General features: G+C 46.9%; 1 protein-coding gene across 1 annotated transcript in view; it reads right to left on the bottom strand.

Annotated features, from left to right (window-relative positions):
* YES1 (YES proto-oncogene 1, Src family tyrosine kinase) overlaps positions 1 to 24,424 on the bottom strand; it is a 138,806-nt gene that overhangs the window by 4,713 nt on the left and 109,669 nt on the right. Inside the window, exons 8-11 of the mRNA XM_082258783.1 lie at positions 20,509 to 20,688; positions 10,749 to 10,825; positions 10,508 to 10,661; positions 1,767 to 1,898 (exon numbers count right to left, since the gene is read on the bottom strand). Of these exons, the coding sequence (XP_082114909.1) occupies positions 1,767 to 1,898; positions 10,508 to 10,661; positions 10,749 to 10,825; positions 20,509 to 20,688 (543 nt within the window). The remainder of the gene's footprint in view (positions 1 to 1,766; positions 1,899 to 10,507; positions 10,662 to 10,748; positions 10,826 to 20,508; positions 20,689 to 24,424) is intronic.

Genomic DNA, 24,424 nt, shown 5'->3' with positions numbered 1-24,424 from the left:
GGACCAGGGATCCCAGCAAGGAACTAGGTCCTTACTCCTGACTAGGCAGAAAAAAATCTGAGTACCTATAGCAGCGAGAGGGAGTATACCCCTTGGGACTGCCTATAGGCGTAGTCAGGCTTTTTCTGCCTAGTGTCCTACTCCTGTAGGGGGCAGTAAACCCAATGGTTAAGAAGATCAGGAGCGTTTTAAAACAAAGTCCCAATGTTTCCATAATGACATTAATAGTTATTGGCTACACATTGAAAATGTTGAAAAAGACTCCTATGTTTTCAACTTGAACAATAAACTTTATGTACACTTTCTGGTAAGAGCCCATTCAGACTAGCGCGACTGGTCAGGCGACTTGTCAGCCTGACAAGTTGCGGTAGGTCGCGGTCCATTGAGTAGTACAGGCCCCGTTCTAATAGGAGCAACACAAGTCGCTCCGACTTAGAAAAAGGGTCCTGTACTACTTTGGGGCGACCTGTGAGCGACTTGCATAGACTTCCATTATGTGAAGTCCCTGCAAGTCACAGTGCATGCGACTTCACAGGTCGCCCCCCGAAGTCGGATCGCCTCAGTGTGAATCGGCTCTAAAGGGACTCTATATATATATATATAATAAAAAAAAAAACAAAAAAAAAAAAAAACTTACAAGGTGTTTGCTCCCCCCAGTCCCAAAATACTCTCCCGTATCAATCCAGCACTGCTCTTTCTCCCTGATCTCACAAGGCAGAAAGACAGGAACAGGAGCAGGGTCGGGCCAATCTCTGTGCATCTATAGAAAAATGCAGCCCAGCTCGGGAGCAAATCCACACGACTGCCCCCAAAGCAAGCAGCTTGCTATTAAGATAGACAGAGCCAAGCGCCAGTGGGGGTCCCCAGAAGAGGAAGAGGCAGAGACTTTAGAATAACTAAGGATATTGATTCATACCTCTTCACATTTTTACTGCTGTGTGAATACAGCCTGAAGAAGTCTAAATAGTTGGATGGAAATTGATCTAACGATTGACTTCAATCAGCATGTCCTGTAATTTTTTATAACCACTGCCTTTGTTGAAAGTCAACTGACTTTGTTGATGAGGGAATCAAGTGATTTACCTTCTATCAACCTGTGGTTGAAGGAAAGAAAACTGTACAATATATGGCCTTCCTAACATTTTACTCATAATGGTCAATAGTCCTACAAATGCAAGATTGAGTTTGACATTTCTACATACAGAGTAGCTCACATAATAGCCTGCAAGCTCTGTACCACAATATAAGGTCTTTTCAAGGTGCATTACTTTAGAGTGCATTAATCATGTAATTTCTAGACTCAGCAGTATCTCACAAATGGACCATTTATGCCTCTGTGGTTTGTCCAGTATCCTTCCGATGGACGTAACACAAAGTGATGCATAAAAGGCAGGTTGTAAACTACCCATGAGAATGACCTCCTAAAGTTTTACTTTCAGGCTGTTGTCCACCTATATTACATTTTGCCAGCATCGTCAATCAATTTTCACAAAATACATTTACTGCTTTGTGCAAAACAAGCTGTACTTCTGGTTCCTGTAAATGCTACGTGTGCAAAAACTGCAATTCGAAAGAAAATAAAAGGGCTTCAACATATTAACATGCTGACTTATTGTATCGTTAGAAGTAATTTTTTTACATAACTTTCACAATTTTACTTGCATACCAAGGTTATATATAAATTTCTAAATGCTTCCTCTAGTGGCAAAACAGAAAACATTGCAAAACACAGCAAGTGGAAGGCAACCAGCCATGGGATATAGTACCTGGATATGGCACTCTTCCTTTGGTGACCAGCTCTGTCAGAAGAATGCCAAATGACCACACGTCAGACTTGATGGTAAATCTGCCATACAGGGCAGCCTCAGGAGCTGTCCACTTGATAGGAAACTTTGCACCTAAATTAGCACAGAACAGATGCTTGTGAACCTTTGCTCTTAAATTGCATGCTTATACACAATCAACCATATTTACGTATGCCTTCAACTAAACACTGATGTGTTTTAATAAATAACCAGAACAAAATGAGCCTTAACAAATTATATTTTTGTACTCATTGTAAAATACTGTTCTCTGAGCTTATTCAGAGACACAACTTTATTGGTAATAAGAAACCAAGGGTAATGATGTCACTTACAGGAAAAATGGGAACTTAAGGCTAGTCCACTATAGGCTATAACCCCTCCCACCTCATCCTTGCCTGTCCTAAGCAGTCCAAAGAGGAAACAATGGCATATGAGCGGGAGGGAGTCACGGCTGTGAAAAACTGAATTTTTGTAAAATCTTACCGTAAAATTCCTTTCTCTGAGTCCTCCGACAGTCGCCGCCACTTCATAATCTTCACTAATGGGTATTGACCTTTTCTCCGTAGGAGTAGCTAGGCAACAAGATTTGTTAATATAAAAGCTTTTAGCATATCACACCCCTAGGGGGCGGTCCCCTCAGTCAATACCTCCCTGCTTCCTGCATTCTCAACTCAGTTTCAGTAGCATAGCAGTAGAGTACATAAACAAACCCCAAAAGAGGGGCGGCGACTGTCGGAGGACTCAGAGAAAGGAATTTTACGGTAAGATTTTACAAAAATTCCGTTTTCTCTTACGTCCTCCGAGAGTCGCCGCCACTTTATAATCTTCACTAATGGGGACGTCCCATAGCAGTGTAGACATGAGGGGTGGGAAAAAAACAGCCGCGCCTAAAGCAACGCAGTACCCACAGCAGAGAAAGGAACCTTACCAAAGTAAGAGAACCAACTGGGCAACAGGAAAAAACGTGCTCAACAGGAGCAACAACCCAGGAAAGAACAAGTAACCTAGGGGTAAAAATACCCCAACAGCCAAGGACCCAAACAAGGGACCCTAAGGCACTGCCGCACTAAGAACTTTACGGCCAAAGGAAGCATCTGCCGATGCCTGAACATCCACCTTGTAAAATTTGGAGAAGGTGTGAACAGACGACCAAGTCGCCGCCTTACACACCTGGGCCACAGAAGCCTGATGACGATAGGCCCAAGACGTACTCAGAGACCTGGTAGAGTGCGCCTTCACAAGGAAAGGAGGAACCTTCCCCTTCAAAGCATAGGCTTGCACAATGGTCTGTCTGATCCATTTGGCGATGGTCGCAGCCGACGCTGCCATGCCCTTCCGAGGACCCTCTGGAAGGACAAATAGAGAATCAGACTTGCGAAAGGATTTCGTCGATGACAGGTAAACCCTGATCGCCCGAACAACATCCAAGGAAGGCAAAGCCACCTCCTGTGGATGCTTAGGCTTCGCGCAAAGCGAAGGCAAGACAATGTCCTCATTAAGGTGAAATTCCGAGATCCCCTTCGGAAGAAAAGATGGGTTAGGTCGTAAGACCACATTATCCAAGTGAATCACCAAGTAGGGAGAGCTGCAGGACAAGGCCGCCAGCTCCGACACCCTGCAAGCCGAAGTGATCGCTACCAAAAAGGCAACCTTCTTGGACAACAGAGACAACGAGATCTCCCTGATTTTCTCAAAGGGAGCATGCTGTAACACGGACAGAACAAGGTTCAAGTCCCATGGAGGTAAAGGGTCCCTCCGAGGAGGGGCCAAACGTCGCACCCCCTGAACGAAGGTGCTAACCAAAGAATTAGACGCCACAGGGCGTTGAAAAAGAACGGCCAGCGCAGAAATCTGACCCTTAATCGTGGCCAACGCCAAACGCTGGTCCACACCCGTTTGAAGGAAGGCCAACACTCTCGATACCGAGTATGAGCGAGGGGAGTACCCCCTGGACTCACACCAGGCAAAATACGCCTTCCAAGTACGGTAGTAAATCTTCCCCGAAGAGGCCTTCCTAGCCTTGATCAAAGTGGGAATGACCTCAGGGGAGAGACCCCTATCCTTCAGGACCTGGCCTTCAACAGCCAGGCCGTTAAAGCCAGCGACTGTAAAGCAGGATGGAATATCGGTCCTTGAGACAGGAGATCTTCTCGAAGAGGCAGACGCCACGGAGCGTCGACCGCCAGATTCACGAGGTCTGCGTACCAAGGCCGGCGAGGCCAGTCTGGCGCCACCAGAATCACCGTGTGCGGTTCCGAGGCCAACCTGCGAAGGAGCCTGGACAGCAGCTGAATCGGTGGAAAGGCATACATCAGACGATACTGATGCCAGGGCACCACTAACGCGTCTGAGGCGTCTGCCCGAGGATCGTGCGTCCTTGCCACGAACCTTTCCACCTTGTTGTTTAGACGAGACGCGAACAGGTCCACATCTGGGGAACCCCACTTCGCGCACAACATCTGAAAGACATTCGGGTGAAGGGACCATTCTCCCTGGTCCAGGGTCTGGCGACTTAGATAATCCGCCTGCCAGTTCTCCACTCCCGGAATGTGAACTGCAGATATCGCCGGGACGTGCGTCTCGGCCCAAGACAGAATGTTGCCCACTTCCCGAGCCGCTCGGGCACTCCTGGTGCCCCCTTGGTGGTTGATGTAGGCCACCGCTGTGGCATTGTCCGTCTGCACCCGAACCGGACGGCCCTGAAGCCTGTCCGTCCAACGCAGAAGGCAGAGATTTATCGCTCGCAATTCTAGAATGTTGATCGGAAGGGAGGATTCCTCCTCCGACCAAGTTCCCTGGGCGGACAGAACGCCCAGAACACCACCCCAGCCCGACAGGCTGGCATCCATGGTGATCACCGTCCACGACAAAGGACGAAAGGACTTGCCCCCCGACACCGCCGGGGACTGGAGCCACCACAAAAGACCCCTTCGGGTGAGGCGGCTCAACGAAATCCGCAGATCCAGAGAATGCGGACGCCCGTCCCACTTGGCCAGGATCTCCGCCTAAAGATCCCGCGTGTGAAACTGGGCGAAGGGAATCGCCTCGAAAGCCGAGACCATCAATCCCAGACACCTCATACACGTCCGGAGGGACGAGCACTGATTGTCCCTGAGGGACCTGACTTCGTCCTGAAGTGTCCGGAGCTTGTCTTCCGGCAGGAAGACCTTCGCTTGAACAGAGTCCAGGATCATCCCCAGGTAGGGAAGACGAACCGACGGACACAGCGTTGACTTTGGAAAATTTATCGTCCAACCGAACTCCTGCAGAGTCTGCATCGTGATGGACAGGTCGTTCATCAGGCCCTGACTGGTCGCAGACCGAATCAAGATATCGTCCAGATACCCCAAGACAGAGATGCCCTGGGCTCTCAATAAAGCCAGGACCGGCGCAAGCACCTTGGTGAAAACCCGCGGAGCAGAAGCGAGACCAAAGGGTAACGCCATGAATTGGTAATGATCCTCCGCAATGGCGAATCGAAGGTACCTCTGGTGACCCTCGAAAATGGGGATGTGAAGGAACGCATCCTTCAAGTCGATGGAGGCCATGAATTCCCCCGGAACCAGGGCAGCCACCACCGAGCGCAAGGATTCCATGCGGAACTTGGGAACCCGCACAAAGCGGTTCGGAGCTTTTAAGTCCAAAATCGGACATACCTTGCCCTCCTTTCTGGGCACAGTGAACAGATTGGAATAGAACCCCCGAAATCTGTCCCGATGAGGCACCGGAAACCACCACTCCCTGGGCCCGCAGGCCCCGCACCGCCAGGTGCAGATCCTGCAAGCGCTCCGGAGACAGCTGAATTTTGAGGGAAAAAATCTGCCCGCCGGCCGAGAGAGAAACTCGATCTTGTATCCAGATCGAACGATTTCCTGAACCCACCTGTCCCGAATGCGGGCCAGCCAGGGTTGACGAAAACCGAGCAAACGTCCCCCCACCCCAGAACCGGGTGAGGGCGCCCCTTCAGGCCGAATTGGTATGGGCAGCGGACCCAGACTGGCCGGACTTCTGCTTACCTGCCCACGGCTTCTTCTGGGAGCCTTGGCCCTTGAAGGGCTTGCCCTTATATTGCGACCGAAAGGCACGAAAGGACCCCTGAGAGGGCCTAAACGAGGCATTCTTCTTACCGCGAACTTATTTTTGTGAGTTTGGGGTAAGAGAGTGCTCTTACCCCCGGAAATTCCCTTTATCAGAGTATCCAAAGACTCGCCAAAAAGGCGAGATCCCGCGTAGGGCAAATTAGCTAAAGTCTTGCGAGATGATTGGTCAACCGACCAACATTTCAGCCATATCAGGCGACGGTTCAATACCGCCACACTTGAGAGGCGTGCAGCCAAAGGGACTAAATCCAAGTCCGCATCACACAAATACATGACACCCTGATAAATTTGATCCACCATAGCCAATGTTGTCGGTGGAGCAGAGTCAGCCACCAGGGTGCGCCTGAGCACCTGCGCCCAATCTGCAATAGCCTGGGCTGCCAAAATGGAAGCAAAAATAGGCTTCAGCATAGAACCAGCAACCGTATAAGCATGACGGGCAAGAGACTCCAATCTCCTGTCCGTAGGATCCCGGAACACCGGGGTATCCTCAGCAGGGATCGCAGTAGATTTATTCAACACCGCCACCGCGTGATCCACCTGAGGCGGCACACACCAACGCTCATCAGTGGTGGGTGTAAGTGGATAACGCAGCCTGAACTTACTTGGCACAGTAAAAGGCTTCTTCAAACTGCGCCATTGCTCATCAACAGCGCGCTGAAATTCCGCAGGGCAGGGAAAAACCTGCGCGGTTTTGCGCTTCCTTTGCGTCCCATAAGAGGACATCAAAGCAGGAGGACATGGTTCATCCTGCAAATGCAGTGTGTCTTTGATAGACGCAACCAACTCATCCATGAGTGCAAGCTCTTCAGGCGAGCCAGGGGGAGAATTATCAACCCCTTCCACCTCAGCCTCACCCTCAGACCCCCCAAGGTCTAGAGATGAACGAGACCCTGAGAAGGGCACTCCAGCCATAGCAGCCCCATCGCCCTCTGAATCAGAGGAAATAGAGAATCTGGGCCGTTTTGCGGATCGATCAGCCATTAGCATCTGCCCTGAGAAGCCAAGTTCGCCACAATAGCGGCCAGATCAGCCCCCTCGGGGGATGCAGCAGCCCCTTGGCCCCCCACCAAGGTGGGAGGAAACTTGCAATCCTGAGAATCCATGCCCCAGCAATAATAGGAAAAAGGAGTACTGCCCCTTTAAGACCGCGGCGAGCGTAGCCCACCGCACACTACAGTATGTGCCGACCCCCACAGGGATAAGAACACTGAGCAGGGAAATACAGGATAAGGAAAGGTAAAAACCTGGAGAGACCACACAGGCTGCTGCCACCGATCGCTGTCCCCGAGCAAAAGGAAGTGATGTAATGACTGACCGCCCTATAAAGCCTATACAGGCTACACAAACATGGCCGCTCGGCTGAGGCATTTTTGGGCAATGAGAAAATGGCGCCGACATGTGGCTGTACGATCGATCGCCGCCAAAATGGCGGCGTTTGGCGCCAAAACACCGCGCCCTACCACACAGGGCCAGACACCACAAGTTTGCCGCAAAAAAATGGCGGACCGCAATAGCGGCCGCCGCATAGCATGTCTAAGCCCAGTCTGCCCACACAGTACACATAGCAGAGCGGGAGAGCCCCCCCCCCTCGCAGCCCACAGAAAGGCAGCTATTCCACACAGGAATCTGACAGGGAGCTCAGCACATACACAGACATGCAATGTCACACAGTCACAGACTGACACCCAAAACAGACAGGTCCCCACATGGAAATGCACTTACCAGTCCGGATGGCGTGGGGAGCCTTCTCCTGCGACCAAACCGCTGTACTGAGGACAGGGAGTGTCGCAGCCAGGATGCAGTGGAACTGCGGTGCGAAACCGCAAATGGCGTCCGGTGAGGTAGCCACCTCACAGGCAGCATCCCTGCAGCGAACAGGGATGGGTCGTTCAATATGCCAGGGAAACCTGACTGAACGCTCGATGGCAGGCTGGGGAACCACTGGCCCTGAGCCCTGGGATCCAGGGTGGCCAGTCCGAGGCCCAGCTCCGCATGATCATCTTCATCCGAAGAAACTAAACTAATGCTGATAAAAAGAACAGCTAAGTAAAAAGAAAGAGAAACATACTCAAATTAAAATCAAAAAGAGGATAGAAGGCTGAGACTGAGAGCCCCAGCACAGGATCAGCCAGCTACTCCTAAGCTAGGCATTAGAAACTGAGTTGAGAATGCAGGAAGCAGGGAGGTATTGACTGAGGGGACCGCCCCCTAGGGGTGTGATATGCTAAAAGCTTTTATATTAACAAATCTTGTTGCCTAGCTACTCCTACGGAGCAAAGGTCAATACCCATTAGTGAAGATTATGAAGTGGCGGCGACTGTCGGAGGACGCAAGAGAAAAAGGATTTTTATAGTAAGTACAAATATCCTATTTTTACTACCGGACATTGAGAGACACAGCATAATTGGTAAATAAGAAACCAAGGAACATTAGATACCTTGGTATCCGATAGCATTCGACAGCAGTTTGCTGAACTTTTCAGTCAAAATGAGCATCTGCAGAAGCAAGACTGGACATAACATACTGTAGGTATTGCAAAATCCACAATTAGGTTGGATGCAGAGACTACCCTGGCCAAAAAGGTGGTCTTTGGTCTCCAACAACCTTGTGTGTAATGTAAAATCAAGTGAACATTCCTTACAGGACAATGCTGAAACGTTTTACCTGAAAGGATGGCCACAAAAAAAAAAGCTATATCTTATAGGATAAAAAAAAAAAAAAAAAAACAGGAAAAACACTGGCACTCAGTAGGTGACCCTTCATTGACAGTTTATTATCAAACCGTTAAAATCCGCTAGCATAGTTTGGCCAATGAGGCCTTAGTCATAGTTCTGAATATTAGGACCTCATGGCTAAAACACATTAGCATCTTAGTCATGACTGGATTTTAGGCCTTGGATAATAAACAGTAAATTAAAGATCAGCTACTTACATGTCAACACTTCCTTCTGTTACTATACCCTTTGATGACTTGCAAGAATGAAACTGTTCTTTGGTGTTCCATCTCATTCAAATCTGGTGATTTGAGAGCTTTAATATTTTGAGAGTATAGTTAAATGTTCTAAATAGGTTCAAACAGGGTGTTTTGCAACACGGGCAAAACTAGAGTTAAAGTGATATTGGACACAGTTTAAAAGCATTATAAGCATTTTCAGCAGCCGATTTATTCACTTACTAAGTAAGCAGCTGCTTCATCTTTTAATCCTTGCCTATGTTAAATTCTAATTAAAGGGAATTATTATTTTAGTTTCAGATAGAGTGGAGAGGACTTAGAATACCTATTTGGTTTTCATTGCTGTCTATGACCCCTTTAGGAAGATTCACCCTCTAATTGTCACATTATCCACCATCATTAAAAGTGTACGTAAAAGAAAATCCCACATCTTGGGTTGTCCCCAGAAAAGTAATTTGGGGCAAATCTTCCAATCTCCAGCTATCAGGTTTTGTGTGCTGGCAGTCCGTTCATTTTGGTCGGGGCTTAGTGTCCCAATTTGACAGCCGAGAGAGTGAGCAGAACTGAACAAAGACCACGTAAGGAACTTTACAATTACTCTCAAACATCCAGGTGTTCCCCCCTCTCTGATGAAGCATGTGGGTCGGATAGACTGAGACCTCGGTTTACCATGGATGCTTAGAACCCTCTGAACTTGAGATGGTGAAGAAAACTTGTGAGCTCTGTAACTGGAACCTGACCTGCAGGATAGGTCAATCTTTGTGGTAGACCCTTAGCTTTGCATAGCTGGGATAAGTAATCTTTCTCCCATTGCAACTTCAATGATTTTGTGTAGTAAGAGTCAAAAGATGGTCTTACACAAGGTGTAGGCAAAACAAGGCCTACTCACATTGTTGCTTCACTGACGGGCACTTAAATCAGCGTGCCCTGTGGATCTAAACAAAGGAAAGGATTTCCTGACATTGCTTAGCTGAAATCCAGCATTGCAGTGAACAAAGTTTAATACAAACTAGTCCTTTATATGCTATATCATGGAGTCCTAGCCAGAGAGAAAAAGCAGGAAAATTTGTTTGGGCTAAAAGAGCAGTAAGTACCCAGTTGCCACAGTATGAAACAGAGTGGTGCTAATGCATATGGCAGTTTGAGTATATGCAGTGTGCAGCTGCCCCAGACAGTGCTGACACTCAAATGCTAGTTTTAAAAAAAAAAAAAAAAAAAAAAAATCCAGAAGAGCATCTATTCCCCTCAACTGCCAAGCCACTTTGGCCACTTGTGTGCAATACCCGCACACAAGAACTTCAGGAACATATAGCAGCACCATACAGCAAAAAACCTGCTTAATCAGTGATGGGGACAGACAAATACAGCCACAGCTCTGGTATACTCTGCAAGGAATAGCCAGATATACTGGCCGGACCTGGGTAGTGGAGTCTTGTGTAACGGGAATACAGACAAGTAGTTATCGATGACTGCAGAATCGTTACAGAGAGACCACCAGTATAACAGATGAACTGGAAAAACCTGCATTCATTGGCTAACTAGGAAGATTTCCAGTATTTAATGTATCGGGTATGACTACCAGCAGCTCTTAATATAGCAGAAAATCTTCTCATTTAGGAGAAAAATTAAATCTAAGGTAATTTTACCTTGTCTTGCTGTGTATTCATTGTCTTCTATTAACCTGGCCAGACCAAAATCAGCAATTTTACAAACAAGATTGTCTCCTACTAGGATGTTAGCAGCTCGGAGGTCTCTGTGGATGTAGTTCATCCTTTCGATATAGGCCATACCATCTGCAATCTACAAAAGGATAAAATGTAAGGTAAATTATTACCCGTTGATTGCAACAGCCACCATGACATGAGGAAACGCAGCATATACTCTTACCTGTGCAGCCATATCAACAAGCTGTGGCAACTTCAAATACTTCCCATCCCCTTCTTTAAGAAAGTCCAAAAGACTGCCTATTAGAGAAAAAAAAAAAACAGAATAAACTTAATTTCACCTGGCTTCATTGCTCTCCAACAGCAAGGACATTTTAAATAACATTTTTGTATTTACTGTAAAATCCTTTTCTTGGAGTTCTTTGAAGGACACGGGAAGAGTTTGCCATTCAGAATATACTGGCAAACAGACAAAATCAGGAGACAAGCCCAGGATAACCTCTCTATTACCAGCAAGCCCCAGAATCACAGCAAAGCAGCACTTTGAGCATAATTATAAACCCAGAGGGGTAGGAACCCATGTCTCTCAATTCCAAAAAAGGATTTTTACAGAGAGTACAAAATTCCTACTTTCTTTCTAGTCCAATGAATAACACAGAAGTCCAGCCTTTTACATGTTCAACAGCAGTCTGAAGAATGGGCAACTCAACAAATAGTAATAGTAAACAAATTCTAACAGGTCTAAGAAAAATACACAGGGAACTGGGGGCGGCCTGCAGGACGGCCTGAAGGACATCATGCTCAAAGCTGGCATCGGAAAAGGCCACAATGTAGTAGAACCCAGAGAAGAAGTGAACAGACGACCAGCTGGCAGCCATGTAAATCTGATAAGGCTTAAAGCAGAAAAGCCTTGTAGATCTAGTAACTGCACTATGACAGGAAAGGGTGGAATCTGATCCTTGAGACCATGAGCTTGATGGCCTGTCTGAACTTTCAGAGCCACCATACAACTGACAAGCTGGGCCTTGGCGCAAAATGAACCGGTCTGTTTGAGGACTTGATTAACTTGTCCTAAGGCAACAGGTTGTTCTGTTGCAGATAAGAAGAGATTAAAGTGTATGCTTTTCCAAAAGTTCATATCACATTTATGTGTTTTTCCTGTACATTGCATTGGGTAGATGTATCCTGGTCTTTACTGAGCTTAATATCTGGTAATTCTGCAAGTTTCCCCCTAGTCGGCTTCATTTTGACCACATCAAGTGCGGGAGAGGATCCATGCTGGTGTAGTCAGGTTCGCTTATCTCTTCTTCCTGAACAGAGATACAGGACGCTGTGCCGACACTCAGTGTGCATGTATCTGTCGTAATCAGCTTTACCAACACACCCCCTGTCCAGCCCTGCTGTTTTGATTGACATTAGCAACAACAGTAGACATGCTGCAAGAAGCTCTGGAGCCAATCGATTGTGAGCTGGGGGCACCCATTACAGTGGGACTGTCCTAGTCCCCTCCCTGGTCTAAAATCATACATATTGTGACTGTGCTGCAGCAACATAGCATAAGGCTCAGGGTAAGATGCGTGTTAAGTATTCAGAAAACCTGGACACCTGGTAGTAGGTAAGAGTCGGAGGAAGGAAAAATGGGTGGTAGCAAAAAAAAGTTAGTCTTAGTCAGTCAGAATAGCTGCTGTAATCCATTCTCCTATGACAAATCTGAGACATACTGGTAAAGGGAGGGGTTATACTGGGTATAAATGGTTGGACGTACAGTTTTTTTCTTGTGCCAGTCTCTGGTCCTCCTGTAGGTGGTAGTATATTTTACGATAACACTCAAAACGTCCCTCAATGGACATACTACATATATACATATACACACACATTTCTGTAAGGAGGACAATACAACCAAACACAGGATATGGACTGTGATTTCATTCTTGGGCTTGTTTAACCATTTCCCACCCAAGGACATACCCATACGTCCTTGGGCTTCATCCCGGTATCATTGTTTGCAGCTGGCGAATCTCTACAAGGCAGAAGTGATCCGAGTGTATAATTAGCCATTCGATCACTTCTGCGGATGGGGGAAAGGGGTGCCTGCCCCCTCTCGCCGTCACCTCTCCCAGGCTCCCCGGTCCCATCGCGGAGGCCGGGAGCAATGCGGCCGGCAGCGATGGCTGCCTGTGACAGAGAGAGGAACTGACATTGTTCCCCTCTCTCTCTCTAACCCTAGAAACCGGGAGCGATGTTTTATTCGTTACTTCCAATTCCGCCCCTTTGTTTACCTGGCCGCCAGCGGCCAGAGAAGCAGCCGAGCAGACCGATCTCGGTCTGATCAGCTGCATGGGTGGCCAGAGGAGAGATTTAGGGTCCAATAGACCCCAAATCTCTCTATAAAGAGGACCTGTCACGGCCCATGCTGTCACAAGGGATGTTGTTCATTAATGAATTGTTACTAGTGTGCCTTTTAGCCAACGATCCTATATATGTTTTTTTTATTTTCTAAAAACTGAATTTTTGTAAAATCTTACCGTAAAATTCCTTTCTTTGAGTCCTCCGACAGTTGCCGCCCACTCATACAGTCTTCACCAATGGGGTATTGATTTCCTCTCCTTAGGAGTAGCTAGGCAAAAGACTTGTTAGAACAAAAGCATTTCCATAGACACACCCATGGGGGCTGTCCCACTGGTCCAATACCCCTCCTGCAATAGCCATTTCAACTCAGTTTGGTATCAAAGCAGTTAAGTGAATAAGAACCCCAAAAGAGGGGCGGGGGCGGCGACTGTCGGAGGACCCAGAGAAAGGAATTTTATGGTAAGATTTTACAAAAATTCTGTTTTCTCTTACGTCCTCCGACAGTCGCTGCCCACTCATACAGTCTTCACCAATGGGGATGTCCCAAAGCAGTGTAGACATGAGGGGTGGGAAACGCAACCATCAGAAAAGGCAACGCAGTAACCATCTCAGAGAAAGGAACCTTACATGAACAGAAAGGTAACCCTCTGGGTAACAGAAAAGCACAACTGGAGCAAACAACCCAGGAAAGCAAATAACCAAGGTGTAAACAACCCCAACAGCCAGGGACCCGCACGAAACCTGGGTCCCCTACTGGACTGCCGCACAGAGAACTTTGCGGCCAAAGGAGGCATCCGCTGATGCCAGAACATCAATTTTGTAGAATTTGGAAAAGGTGTGCACTGACGACCAAGTCGCAGCCTTGCACACCTGGGCCACTGAGGCTTGATGCCGGAAAGCCCAGGACGCACTCACCGACCTGGTAGAGTGCGCCTTGACAGGGAAGGGTGGTACCCTTTCCCGCAACAAATAGGCCTGAACAATTGTCTGTCTGATCCATTTTGCAATGGTCTCCGCAGACGCAGCCATACCCTTCCGTGGTCCCTCAGGAAGGACAAAGAGGGAATCCGATTTCCGAAAGGATTCAGTCGATGACAGGTAAACCCTGATCGCCCTGACAACATCCAAAGAATGCAAGGCAATCTCCTTAGGATGCTTAGGATTTGCACAGAGTGAAGGTAAGACATTGATGTCCGAAATCCGAAACCACCTTTGGAAGAAAGGACGGGTTAGGTCGCAAGACCACCTTATCCCTATGAACCACCAGGTAAGGGGAGCGGCAAGACAATGCTGCCAACTCCGACACTCTGCGAACAGAAGTGATCGCTACCAGAAAGGCAACCATTCGATAGCAGAGGTAATGAAATTTCCCTGATGTTTTCAAACGGGGAACGTTGTAATACGGACAGAACCAAGTTCAAGTCCCATGGAGGCAGAGGCTCCCTTCTAGGAGGGGCCTAGTGACGCACACCTTGAATGAAGGTGTCAAAGAATTAGACGCCACAGGGCGCTGAAAAAGAATAGCCAGTGCAGAAACCTGGCCCTTAATCGTAGCCAACGCAAGGCGCTGGTCCACACCAGATTGGAGGAAAGCAAACACTCTCGCCACCGAGTATGAGCAAGGAGAGAAACCCTTGGACTCTCACCAGGCAAAAAATGGATTTTTGTAAAATCTTACCGTAAAATCCTTTTCTCTTAGCTCATTGACAGACGTAGTCCTCGGTGATACACCACCTTCGGGTTATGTTGCCTCCACAGGAGCAGGACTAGACAGGAAATTAAAAAGCTCTGGCCACACCCTAGGGGCAGTCCCAGAGGGTATATCCTCTCTCTCTCTGCCTCAGCAAATCAGTTATGTGAAAAAGCAGTCTTTAGAGATTTAACCCAACCCAACTCAAAAAACAGAGGGGCGGGGACTACGTCTGTCAATGAGCTAAGAGAAAAGGATTTTACGGCAAGATTTTACAAAAATCCATTTTTCTCTAGCGCTCATTGACAGACGTAGTCCTCGGTGATACACCACCTTCGGGACGTCCCAGAGCAGTATCACAAATGAGGGGTGGGAAAATGAAATCAAATCCCAATCTAGAAGGCCCAACCGGTGCCAACTAGAAGTTTACAATGCTCATCCTTAATAATGAGACTCAACAAAAAAGAGAAAAAAAAACATTTTTTTTTTTTTTCCAAACAGAAAAAAACCCTCGAGGTAGACCACCGGTCTCCTCAAATTGCGGCCTGCAAAACCTTGCGGCCAAATGAGGCATCCGCTGATGCCGTCACATCAATTTTATAGAATTTTGTAAAGGTATGTACCGACGACCAGGTGGCCGCCTTACATACCTGGACCACTGACGCCTGATGGCGAAAGGCCCAGGAAGTACTGAGCGCTCGAGTGGAGTGCGCCCTAACAGGGAACGGAGGACTCTGACCCTTAATAGAATAAGCCTGTACCACCGTTTGTCTAATCCATTTGGCAATGGTCGCGGCAGATGCAGGCAAACCCTTTCTGGGGCCATCCGTGATCACAAAAAGTGAATCCGTCTTACGGAATGATTCCGTAGCTTTCAGGTATACCCTGATTGCCCGAACCACATCTAAGGAATGCAACGCATGTTCCCGATGATGCTTGGGCTGAGGACACAAGGAAGGTAGTACAATATCTTCATTCAGATGAAAATCTGAAACCACCTTAGGAAGAAAGGATGGCTTAGGATGAAGTACTACCTTATCCCTATGAATCACTAGGTATGGGGACTGGCATGATAATGCAGCCAGTTCTGACACCCTGCGAGCAGAAGTAATAGCCACCAGGAAGGCCACCTTCTGGGATAAAGTAAGCAAGGGAATCTCCCTGATGTTTTCAAAGGGAGGTTTCTGTAGAACCGACAAAACCAAATTAAGATCCCAGGGCGGTAAGGGCGCGCGGACTGGAGGAGCCAGGTGCTGCACCCCCTGGATGAAATTCCGCACCAAGGACTTGGTAGCTAAAGGTTTCTGAAAGAAGATTGCTAATGCTGAAACTTGACCCTTGATGGTGCTCAAGGCTAGCTTCTGCTCAACCCCTTGTTGCAAAAAGGCCAATATTCGAGTCACCGAATAGGTACGTGGAGGAAATCCTAAAGATTCGCACCACGCAATATAAGTCTTCCATGTGTGATAATAGACCTTGCTGGAAGTCGCTTTCCTTGCTTTAATAAGGGTAGGAATGACTGAAGCTGACAAACCTCTGTCCTTCAGTACTTGGGTCTCAATGGCCAGGCCATTAAACCCAGCGACTGTAAAGCATGATGGTAAATTGGTCCTTGAGACCACAGACACTCCCTGAGACGAAGTTCCCACGGAACGTCTGCGACTAGCATGTTCAAGTCGGCCAGGCCGGCTTGAGGAGGCCAGCCTAGAATTTCTAGGACCACTGGCGCTGATAGAATCTGAACCAGGTGTCCCTAGAGGTATCTGGCCCCGACCATCCGAGAAAGTCTGGTCGTTTTCTGTTCCCACACATTTATCAGATACCTGATTGTTATCAGGAAGGGTGATCTTTTCTGGTTGAACCTCAGGGACCGAAGTCACCCGACTAGAGGCTACTTGGCCTATCTGGTCAACCAGATCCGATTCCTGTGAGGTATAGGGACTAATCTTAGGAAAAGGTAAAGGAAAAGATCTATTCAGGGAACGGTAACTACCGCTTCCTGTAGTACTTAAATGTTGGAAGGGAAGAATCGCACCGGTAGTAGTGGTTGATGCTCGATCTAATGTCCTGAATACCGGTGAAAACGTCCCCCCACCCTGAAACCGGGTGGGGGCGCACCTTCAGGCTGTGTACTCCTTTGCTTCGGGTTTGGCTGGGTTGGTCCTCTGCTTGTCCGACCAGCCCTTCTTGAACCCTCCTGGAGGAGTCTTGCCTTTCCCGCTAGTACCAGCCGGGCGCCCTTTATGGGCGGTAAAGAAAGGTCCTCGCTTGTTGCGAAGTCCCTTAGCTTTAGCAGCCTGTGGCAAAAAAGTGCTCTTGCCCCCAGTGGCATCCTTAATGATTTCATCTAGGTTGGCCCCAAATAGACGATTCCCCTGAAAAGGGAGATTTGTCAAGGTCTTCTTGGAACCTAGGTCAGCTGACCAGCATTTTAACCACAGCACACGTCTGAGGATCACCGCTGACATAGATGCATGCCCTAATAAGGGAGTAGTGTCCAAGGCTGCGTCACAGATAAACTGTAGCCCTTGTATAATCTGTTCCATCAAATCAGATGTCTCCTGGGGAATATCTTTTCCCCTAAGGTCTTGGCGTACCATTTTCGCCCATTCCGTAAGTGTCTGGGAAACTAGACCAATAACAATTACTGGTCTAAATGCTGACCCTATCAGAGAGAAGATGGTGTGGGACTCTGCTTTCATCTTTCGATCCACCGGATCCTTAAAGGACGAAGTGTCCTCCACTGGGATAACCGTGGCTTTACTCAGCCTGGAAATAGGTGGATCCACCACTGGTGGTACCGTCCATTTCTTAATGATGGATTCCTCAAACGGATAGCGTCTAGCAATACGCTAGGAAATAGTAAAGGTACGTTTAGAATGCTCCCATTCTCCTTTAATCTGATTACCGAAACATTTGGGTACAGAAAAAACCTTCACCGTTTTGATGGGCTTATTAGTACCAAAAGGAATCTCTGTTTCAGTTGCCTCTGCCGGTAAAGCCTCAAGTTTTAAGGTTTCCTGCACTGCCACAACTAGTGCGTCCACCAATGCTTCTTCCTGAATTATAGCAGGAGAAGAAGCGTCCTCCTCACTGTCTGAGGGGGCTTTACCTGGGATAACAGCCCTTGCAGAGGAACCTGCAACTGCAGTGACCATCTCTGAATCGGAGTCAGAGGTGTCAGATAGTATAGGGGTAGGCGGGGGTCGCTTCCTTGACCCCCGTCCCTGACAGGCCGCCTCCACCCGAGCCACCATAGACTCCAAAATTGCTGTAAATGACTCTACACTCTGTGCACCGGCGGGTCCCGTGGCCCCCTCGAGGGAAACAGGTGGGGGAATATGTGTGGCAGGGTCCATGATAATTCCAGTCACTTTCTGGATAATATAATTCAAAAATAAAAAACTTTTTTTTTTTTTTTTCCAGACCCCCAGCGCCACAAAAAGCCCCTTAGTGTTACCTGCTAGGGATCCCTATCGATCGAGAGAGAGAGAGATAGACCCCCAGGCTCACCACTTGATGCTCAGAGTTTAACTGCAACAGGTTACAGCGCTGTCCTGACAAACAGGAAGTCTCTTGGCTGGCTGCCCAGGAAGAAAGGAGGCGGCTCCGCCCCTCTGCACGCCTTCCGGCGCCTCCCCTAGCTCCACGAGGTGTTTGGATCACCTCAAACATGGCCGCCCCCATGCTGGAGACACGAGGCTACGCCAAAATGGCGGCTCGTGCGATCCAGCAAAAAAAATGGCGGCGGCCTGTACTGAATAGCGGTGTGCTGCAGGGCACACAACACTCTCTCTGCATGGGGATTTTGGCGTGGTTGGCGGTACCGGCCCTGGCGGACCGCATGGCCATTCGGGAGGCCTGCTAATAGCTGGAGATCTGATTAGGAAGGCAGTCTACATGTCCGTGGCTTCTGACTGGTAGGTAGCTTATTCTTATCACCGTAAGATTCCCAGAATGCCACAGATTACAATCTTTTTAACATGTATACAATTAGATTGTTAGCTCCCAAACCAAGCCTCCTGGCTTTTTGCACATAAAATCACACTCAAAGTAGGAGGATCTGTGTCATTTATAGGATAGAGAGGGACTCTATCTTACCATACAGAGAGGGGCCCGCGTTCACCACAAGACCCGTCAGGGGAAAAGGGGGAACATACTACTCACCATACCGGAACCAGGCGGGCACCAACTCCTGACAGTACCCCTCTCCACCGGGGCGGGAGGGCTGTCGACCGATATGGACGCCGTGACTCATGGTGTTTGGCGTTTCAGCGAGACGTTTAACTCGCGGGGTCAGTCCTTTAATGGGACTTTGTCGCGGCCGACCCAGCGCGGAGCTATGGCCTGCACGCGCTCGTAGGCTGAACTGGGGTGACCACCGGATCTCAACATCCAGCCCGTCGCCCAGTTCAGCTTTCTTGCTTGAAGATCTCACAGGAACACTTGGAGAAAAAAAGCTGTCTAAAAAAATCCTTTAAGAAAAAATTCTTGCTAGGACCTAAGATCCCAGCAAGGTATCTAGGTCCTTACTCCTAACTAGACAGAAAATAACTGATTTGCTGAGGCAGAGAGAGAGAGGATATACCCTCTGGGACTGCCCCTAGGGTGTGGCCAGAGCTTTTTAATTTCCTGTCTAGTCCTGCTCCTGTGGAGGCAACATAACCCGAAGGTGGTGTATCACCGAGGACTACGTCTGTCAATGAGCGCTAGAGAAATAAGCTTTCCACGTACGGTAATAAATCTTACCAGACGAGGCTTTCCTAGCCTTTATTAAAGTAGGAATGACCTCTGAGGAGAGACCCCTGTCGCTCAGGACCTGGCTTTCAACAGCCAGGCCGTTAAAGCCAGCGACTGTAATGCAGGATGGAAGATCGGTCCCTGAGACAGCAGATCTTCCTGCATTGGCAGCCGCCAAGGAGGCTCGACGGCCAGATGAACGATGTCCGTGTACCAGAACCGGCGCGGCCAGTTCGGCGCCACCAGAATCAACCAATGTTGGTTCCGAGGCCAACCTGCGAAGGAACCTGGACAACTGAATCGGAGGAAAGGCATAGATCAGACGATACTGACGCCAAGGCACCACATGCGCATCCGAGGCGTCTGCCAGAGGATCGCGCGTTCTTGCCACAAACCTTTCCACCTTGTGGTTTAGCTGAGATGCGAACAGATTCACATCCGGGGATCCCCACTTTGCACACAGCATTTGAAATACCTCCTGGTGCAGGGACCATTCCCCCTGGTCCAAGGACCATTCCCCCTGGTCCAGGGTCTGGCGGCTCAGATAATCGGCCTGCCAATTCTCCACACCCGGAATGTGAACTGCCGATATCGCCGGGACATGAGTCTCGGCCCAAGACAGACTACTGGTCACTTCCTGGGCAGCCCGGTCACTCCTGGTGCCCCCTTGGTGGTTGATGTACGCCACCGCAGTGGCATTGTCCGTCTGCACCCGTACAGGACGGCCCTGAAGATGATCCGACCAGCGGAGCAGGCACAGCCTGATCGCTCTCAATTCCAATATGTTTATCGGAAGGGAGGATTCCTCCTCCGACCAAGTGCCCTGGGCAGACAGGTTGCCTAGGACGCCACCCCAGCCCGACAGGCTGGCATCTGTGGTAATCACCGTCCATAGAAACGGCCGGAAGGATTTCCCTTCCGACAGCCGGGGACTGAAGCCACCACAAGAGATCCATTCTGGTTTGACGACTCAGAGACACTCTCACGTCCAAGGACTGAGGTAGTCTGTCCCACCTGGCCAGGATCTCCCCATTGGTGAAGACTGTATGAGTGGGCAGCGACTGTTGGAGGACATAAGAGAAATAAACATTTGGATTGTAGACATATCAATCTAAAGGATGCAGTAAAGAGAAACATTTTAGCGTTACATAACAGTGTTTGTTAAAAAAAAAAAAAAAAAAAAAAAGCTTTCAATGAAACAAACCTTTTGTCATGAATTCTGTAACAATGTAGATTGGTTCTTCTGAAACCACAGCATAAAGGGGGACTAGTTTGTCATGCCTTAGCTTTTTCATTATCTGAGCTTCTTGTAGGAAAGCTTCAGGCATCATTGTTCCAGGCTTTAGTGTTTTAATGGCTACTTTAGTTGTTCCATTCCAGGTTCCTAGAGAAAGGGGGGAAAAACAAACAAAAGCGTGTTGAGAACTCTACTCATCAGAAATAACAGAGCAACCAATGATCAAGTGAAATTAAACTAAAAAGTTACATTTTGAGATTGCTGGTGGAATTAAAAATGCAAAAATATATTTAAGAAAAATTATCTGTATTTCTTTTTTTAATATGCCTTGTTGAATTGAAAAAGAAAATGCTATTTGGAGATCAATGAACACAGGAATTTAAAGGCAACAAACATCACAGGAGAGAAAAAATATACTTGGAAGAAAGATTTGCTCTTTAAAGCCAATGTGCACATATGTAGATCAAAGAATTCACTGATGTTTGGTAAAGACTGGGAACCTATTTACTCCTGCTAAAGTATAGAATTTTTTTTTTTTTATTTTTTTTTACACAAAACTTCAAAAAGGGCAACACATTTTGACACGGTCTGCCTGCACATATCAAATATCTTATATTTAAAAAACAAACACGGAAATTTCAGTACCTGGAGATTCGTTTAAACTAAATTAATGAACAGGTAAAAAATACTTTAGATGTTCTATTAGCTTGCTTTGCATGATGTAACTAAAGCCATGCAATATTGCCAATAAAAAAAAGGGAGAAGAGGATCCAACATACGCTACAGAAACAATAAGATTCGAGGGCACTACAAGTAAAAACAGACTGCAAGCTCAAATATACTAAAAGCAAACCTGTCCGTGAATGTAAAATGCTTTCAAGACTCTGTATACTTACTTCAAATAGTACATCTTTTTATATTTTATGTAAACCCTAACAATTACAATACTTATTTTACTTACTCACTTTTGGTCTATTAAATATATGATTAAAGGTGTTTAGTTACGTCTGTTCAAAAGTGAATATAATATTTGGTGAACCTCTCAGAATTGTATTGGGCTTATAGCTTCTTCCTCTAGTTCTGAACAGTTATCAGTTAAAACTATTATCAGTTTTCACTGTCGACTACAGAATACTCACTTCCCCTTCATTACAGAGAAGAGGTGTGTGGTGTCCTCTAGTCCTGACACTTCCAGTCCTCGGGGGACAATAGTTCCCACATAGATAAGTACTAACACTTTTGAATATCAAAAAACAACTCAGAGCAACCTACACAAACACAGAAAAATATAGAAAAAAAAAGTACAGTATACAGTAAGCGTTGCTTTACGAAAAGCAAAAGTATTACCAGGTACAGGCCGGCAGCTGTGCACCGGATCAGGTATATATACGTAATTCTGGAGTTCTGCCTACAGGGGCTGTGCGCCGTTCCTGCTGTAAGCTACACAGAACAGGGAGGGAAGGGATGAATTCTGTGTTGCTGCAAAGCAGGAACTAGAATCCATCTCTTCTCCTAGTAAAAGTAGCACACATAATTAACACAAACACTGGCTAGGCACACAGTTAACCCTTTGATCACCCCGGATTTTTAACCCCTTCCCAGCTAGTGTCAATACAGTGACAATGCAATTTTTTTTAGAACCTGAAAGTGTCAAGTGTCCAATTGCTGCCGCAATATCTCATTCCCGATATAAGTCGCAGATTGCCGCCATTACCAGTATAAAATATAAATAAAAATTCCAGTATATATCCCAAAGTTTGTAGACGCTATAACATTCACGTAAACCAATCAATATATACATATTGGGATTTTTTTTTTATACCAAAAACATGTAGCAGAATGTATATTGGATTACATTTATGAAGAAATTAGATATTTTTTTCAATTTAATTTTAATTAGTTATGTTTTTTTTACCTGAAATTAAAAAAAAAATTTATATTTTTTTCAAAATTGTTAGGGTGATTAACCAGTTCCGGACCACCCGCTGCCTTTTTACTGCGGCAAGGTGGCACAGACAGGCAAAGCGACGTAGGTCTACGTCGCTCTCCTGAAGTGCGCTAGGGGGCACACGCGTGCGCGCCCCCGATCGTCAGCGAGTAAGCCGATGCAGGTGTCAGGCGGCTCCGATTGCTAAGAGAGGATGACAGTCGGCTGTTGTAAACACAGTCGACCGTCCTTCGCATGTCTCTGATCATTTCAGAAGTCCAACCCCCATACAGTTAGAATCACTCCCCTAGGTTCACATTTAACCCCTTGATCACCTATACTGTTAACTCCTTCCCTGCCAGTGTCATTATTACAGTAACAGTGCATATTTTTATCACTGATTACTTTAGTAATGTCACTGGTACCCCCAAAAGTGTCAAAAATGTCAGTTAGGGGTCTGATCTGTCCTCCGCAATGTCGCAGTCCTGCAAAAAAAAAAAAAAAAAAATTGCAGATTGCCGCCATTACTAGTAAAAAAAAACCCCCAAAAAAGACAAACCTTTCCCGTAGTTAGTAGACACAATAAGTTTTGCGCAAACCAATCAAAATACGCTTATTGCGATTTTTTTTACCAGAAGAAATATGTAGCAGAAAACAAATTGGCCTTAAATGTTAAAAAATTTTGATTTCTACTTTTTTTTTTTTTGAGAATGTCATATTAGCAGATTTATTTGGGTACAGAGTTGCATGACCGCACAACTGTCAGTAAAGTAATGCAGTGCATATAGCAAAAAGTGGCCTGGTCATGAAATCTTCCGGAGGTCAAGTGCTTAAAAGGTAACTTCCACTTTAGTGAGGCTGTACCTCCCTAATAAAAGCCAAATGATTGCGTGGCTCTATAGAACCATACAAAAGTTGCCGTGTAGTTTAGGCCCTTACCCCTATGGGAATACCAGCAAAAATGGATAGAGAAAAAAAAAGGATGGGCTTTACGGGCCAGTGGGAGTAGAAGGATCAGACGCAAAACCAGTTTATAAAACCAAATAACATTTTATTGGCATATAAAGGTAAAAAGCATGGGCTACCATGCATGTTTTGTGCAAACAGACTAACATACAACAGACTAACATGCCTGTTGCTGGCGTATCACGATTATTAAGGGCCTGTGGAGCTCGGGACTTATTGTCCTCTCTATCAGCATGAAATAGCGATACATATATGTACTTCTTTCCTGCCTGGAGCCATCCCTGCACCACAAATAGGTTATTCACCTCTGTCTCCCGGGACTTTCAGGTCCGGGATATGTCGCCCTCTTTGGTCGCATGAAAGGTGCATGCCTCCGTCTGCCTGAGGCTACCCCTACACCATAATAGATCTTTTATACCCAACGTTGAATGTCCATAATTTTGAATATACCAGGGAGAGGGCTTGGGTAGTCGAGTTTCCCAGGAGACTGCCATCAGTGGAGATTATAAGCCTTGCTTCTGTGGTAAACGAGGGTCTAAACATTTGAATCCAGCGTAATATATATGACGCTAACATGGAGTTTGTATTCTGAATATGGAAGCAGTGATCTCTAATCAGTATCTGTGTCGCCACAACTTTGTCACCACTGAGTCATTACCAATAAGGAAATACCGGTCTGTCATGGACTCTCAGGCCCTGAGGAAGCCTTGAGCGAAACACGTCGGCTTGCTGGGGACCTACATTGACCGTAATCCATCCTGAGACCTACCTTCCATCCTACACAGGCTCTTTGGTTTTGTTTCCCTCATGGGATGTATTTCTATATTGTGAATGACTCATCTTGATTGATTTTAGTAACTTTGTATGTTAGTCTGTTTGCACAAAACATGCATGGTAGCCCATGCTTTTTACCTTATATGCCAATAAAATGTTATTTGGTTTTATAAACTGGTTTTGCGTCTGATCCTTCTACTCCCACTGGCCCGTAAA

Source organism: Pelophylax lessonae, assembly GCF_965119305.1.
Source record: "Pelophylax lessonae genome assembly, chromosome: 5".
Lineage (NCBI taxonomy): Eukaryota > Metazoa > Chordata > Amphibia > Anura > Ranidae > Pelophylax > Pelophylax lessonae.
The sequence above is the reverse complement of the archived record's forward strand: the minus strand, read 5'-3'. Positions and strand labels throughout refer to the sequence as shown.